The 3106-nt window shown below is 55.4% G+C and overlaps 1 protein-coding gene across 1 annotated transcript in view; it reads left to right on the top strand.

Annotated features, from left to right (window-relative positions):
- LOC104407701 (histidine--tRNA ligase, cytoplasmic-like) overlaps nt 1-2518 on the top strand; it is an 11733-nt gene extending 9215 nt beyond the window's left edge. Inside the window, 4 exon segments of the mRNA XM_010017045.1 lie at nt 717-780; nt 783-817; nt 1440-1586; nt 2459-2518. Coding sequence (XP_010015347.1) covers nt 717-780; nt 783-817; nt 1440-1586; nt 2459-2518 — 306 coding nt within the window.
- Nucleotides 2519-3106: the final 588 nt, after the last annotated feature.

Raw genomic sequence — 3106 nt, 5'->3', positions numbered from 1 at the left:
ACCCAGGACATAAGCTCCAGTTTTCTCTGGCTTGGCTGTTAAATAGGTCTTTGTAGGCCCCCAAAATGCTGCTGCACATCTCCCTCCCCCAGAGACCTGTTGCGGAATCTGCTGGGAGCCAAACATAACCACGTTTTCTAAGTGGAAACTGAATTCTTCCCACACCCCGTTAGTCCTGGCCAGGTTTGTTCCTCTGCAGGTGACCTTTTCAAGGCTTCTCCCTTCAGTGAAAGCAGCAGCAGGCAAATGCCACTTTGAGTATTCAGCATCTGCCATGGGATCAGGCAGCTCCTGACAGCACTGGAGCATCTCAACTAGCTGCTGTTAATCTAACCCATAGTTACCAGCTCAGCTGCAGCCTCTCTCTGGCTTCTGCCTGGTCTTGTGGCTCCTGACCTGCTTGGAGCTGCTCTGGGAGGCCCTTGGGTGTGGAGGAGCTGTGTCTGTGCAGAAGCTGGCAGGGAAACTGCTCATTCTCAGCACATCCTCCAGTCTGTGTGCACCTGCAGCATGGGAGGGAAGTTGTGTTTAAGCCCCCATCATGGAATAACCACAAAAGAGGTTCTGCTCCAGGATGGGGTCTGTGGGGCCTCCCTGACTCTCCTGAGTTTATGCTGGTCACTGAGCCTCTTCACTGCTAAATTGATGGCTCTGGGGTGGTGACCTGTCCTGCTCCAAGGGTCCAGGACATCTTTTGAGTCTTGTCTCTGCCCTAGGCCTCTGAGGAGAAGATCAGGACAACAGAGACACAAGTGCTGGTGGCCTCTGCCCAAAAGATTTTTAGCTCATTGCTGAGCTGTGGGATGCTGGAATCAAGGTATGACCAGGTGATGGCAAAGTCAGGAGCTGCCTGGTCCACCCTGTGCTGGGGATGGACCAGATCTGGCTTTGCTTTGGGAGGAAGGAGTCACAGGGAGAAGGTGGGCAGCAGAAGGGCTTCCTGAATGGAGCCTGCCTCTTGGTGTCCTGAATCAGGTGTTCTGCAGGAAGGGCTGGGCAGTGTGGCTTGGTTAGCCCTGTAACACTGCAGGTGCTGCTCTGTGTCTGTCACCTCAGGGCTAATTCCCAAAGCAGGCAACACTCCAGCCCCTGCTGTGTGGCAGCTGGAATACCATGCTGCTCCCAAAAAAGTGGAGCCTTGCAAGGGGAAAGTGGGGCCAGGGAGGAGCCTGGGCTGTTTTCTGCCATTCCCTCTTGTCCTGTCCCTACAGGCCCTTGTCCAAAGCCCCTCTCCAGGTTTCCTGCAGCCCCTTTAGGCACTGGAGCTGCTCTAAGGTGTCCCCTTCAGGAGCCTTCTCTTCTCCAGCTGACCCAGCCCAACTCTCTCAGCCTGGCTCCAGAGCAGAGCTGCTCCAGTCCTCACAGCAGCTCTGTGGCCTCCTCTGGACCCACTCCAGCAGCTCCACATGTTATGGTGCTGTTCTCTGGTTCTCTTCCAGGCAGAAGTGCTCTACAAGAAGAACCCCAAGCTGCTGAATCAGCTGCAGTACTGTGAGGACACCGGCATCCCTCTTGTTGCCATCGTGGGCGAGCAGGAGCTCAAGGATGGAGTCATCAAGCTGCGGGTGGTGGCAACCAGGGAGGAGGTGAGGCCCGGGGAAGGTTGGTGTGAGGGGGATGAAGGCTTCTTGACCCTTCATCCCAGTTCAGGTCAGCCTTCCAGACCCATCTGTGCCTGCTCTGCAGTGGTGCCCTCAGGCTATACGTGGCAACATGGCTTTGCTGGCCCATGTTTTGTGTGTAGTGTCCAAAGGGAACTGGCAGACTCGAGGTGAGGGCTGCGGACTGATGTTGGTGGCCTTGTGGGTGCACATTAGGAGACATGCTGTGGAGCACATGCCCTGGTGTCTGTTTGCCACCAAGCCCCCTGTAACAGGTTCTCGGGATGTTATACAGTGGCTTTCTCAGTAGATCTTTTCAAGCAGAGGTCTCTCCAGGGACTTCTGTAACACCTCACATTCCAGTTCCTCACCCCACGCAGTTTCCTAGAGCTGTGGAGCAGTTTGCCATCATGTGGCCTCCTTGAACTCTCAGATATTCCTCAGTTCAGGAGCCTGGAACATGGAGGGGTGATTCCATGTGCAACTGCTCGTGCTTTCCACCCAGGGCATGGGACCAATGATGAAGATCTAGGAGGTGCCCTCATGGAATGAGTGGGACCAGTGCTATCTATGCACTGGTCTTGGCTTTGGAATCAGTAGGAAGGAGTGGGAAGAGCATCACTCTCACGATCATGGGCAGGAGAGGGCTTGACGGGTTGCAGGCAGGTGGTTGCTCCCATGGATTCACTCCACAAGTGCTGCAGCCCACTTGATCCCTGCAGTGGGGCTGGTGCCAGCACCATGCTGTGACCACAGGGCCCCAGTCCAGTGCCAGCCATCCCTGTGGGACCAGGGAAGGTCATGATCCATCAAGCTGCTTGTGTGGTATTGAAGCAACTTTGTGCTCCCCTGTGCAGGTCAACGTTCGCAGGGAAAACCTGGTAGAGGAGATAAGGGTGCGAACGAGCTGTCCCTAACCCCCTTCTGGATGTGTCTACTTGTTTGTTGGATTCTGGCTGACAGATTTCCTCCTGTAAATACCTTCACCAGCCCATGGAGCAACAGAGGCAGGGGGGCCTTTGAACACTGTATTTATTCTTGTCTCATGCCCTCCCTTTCCCGGTGGGAGCAGAGAGGCTGTGCTGACGACTGTGACATGCCCTGGCCCTTGAGTGTGTTGCTGGAAGGATGGTTTTGAGTGGCTCTGGCAAATGCTGGGGTGGCTCTAGTGACACGTGGAGTCCCATGGTGACATGTGGAGCCCTGTGCTGGCAGCAGACCCCAGAGGCTTGGCGGCAGCTTCTTGTTCCTGTCGTTTTGAATCAACATCCTGCCCTGTCCCTCTGCTCTGGCTGCAGGGAGGTGACCTTATCCTGAGCAACATGTAAAGGCACTGCTCCCAGGAACATAATAAACTTGTCTCTCCCACTCTCTGCCTCCTGTTCCTACTTCCTGCCAGGGGCAGGGATTTGCTTCCCTGCCTCGCTGAGCAGGAGCTGTGGTTTAAATGTCACGGCGGATGTTTCTTCAGCTGCCTTAGTTCGTCCTCACCCGCGGCTCCCACC

This window comes from Nestor notabilis, unplaced genomic scaffold (genome assembly GCF_000696875.1).
Source record: "Nestor notabilis isolate BGI_N333 unplaced genomic scaffold, ASM69687v1 scaffold28116, whole genome shotgun sequence".
NCBI classification, from domain to species: Eukaryota; Metazoa; Chordata; class Aves; order Psittaciformes; family Psittacidae; genus Nestor; species Nestor notabilis.
This window is presented reverse-complemented; position numbering and strand designations above follow the sequence as displayed.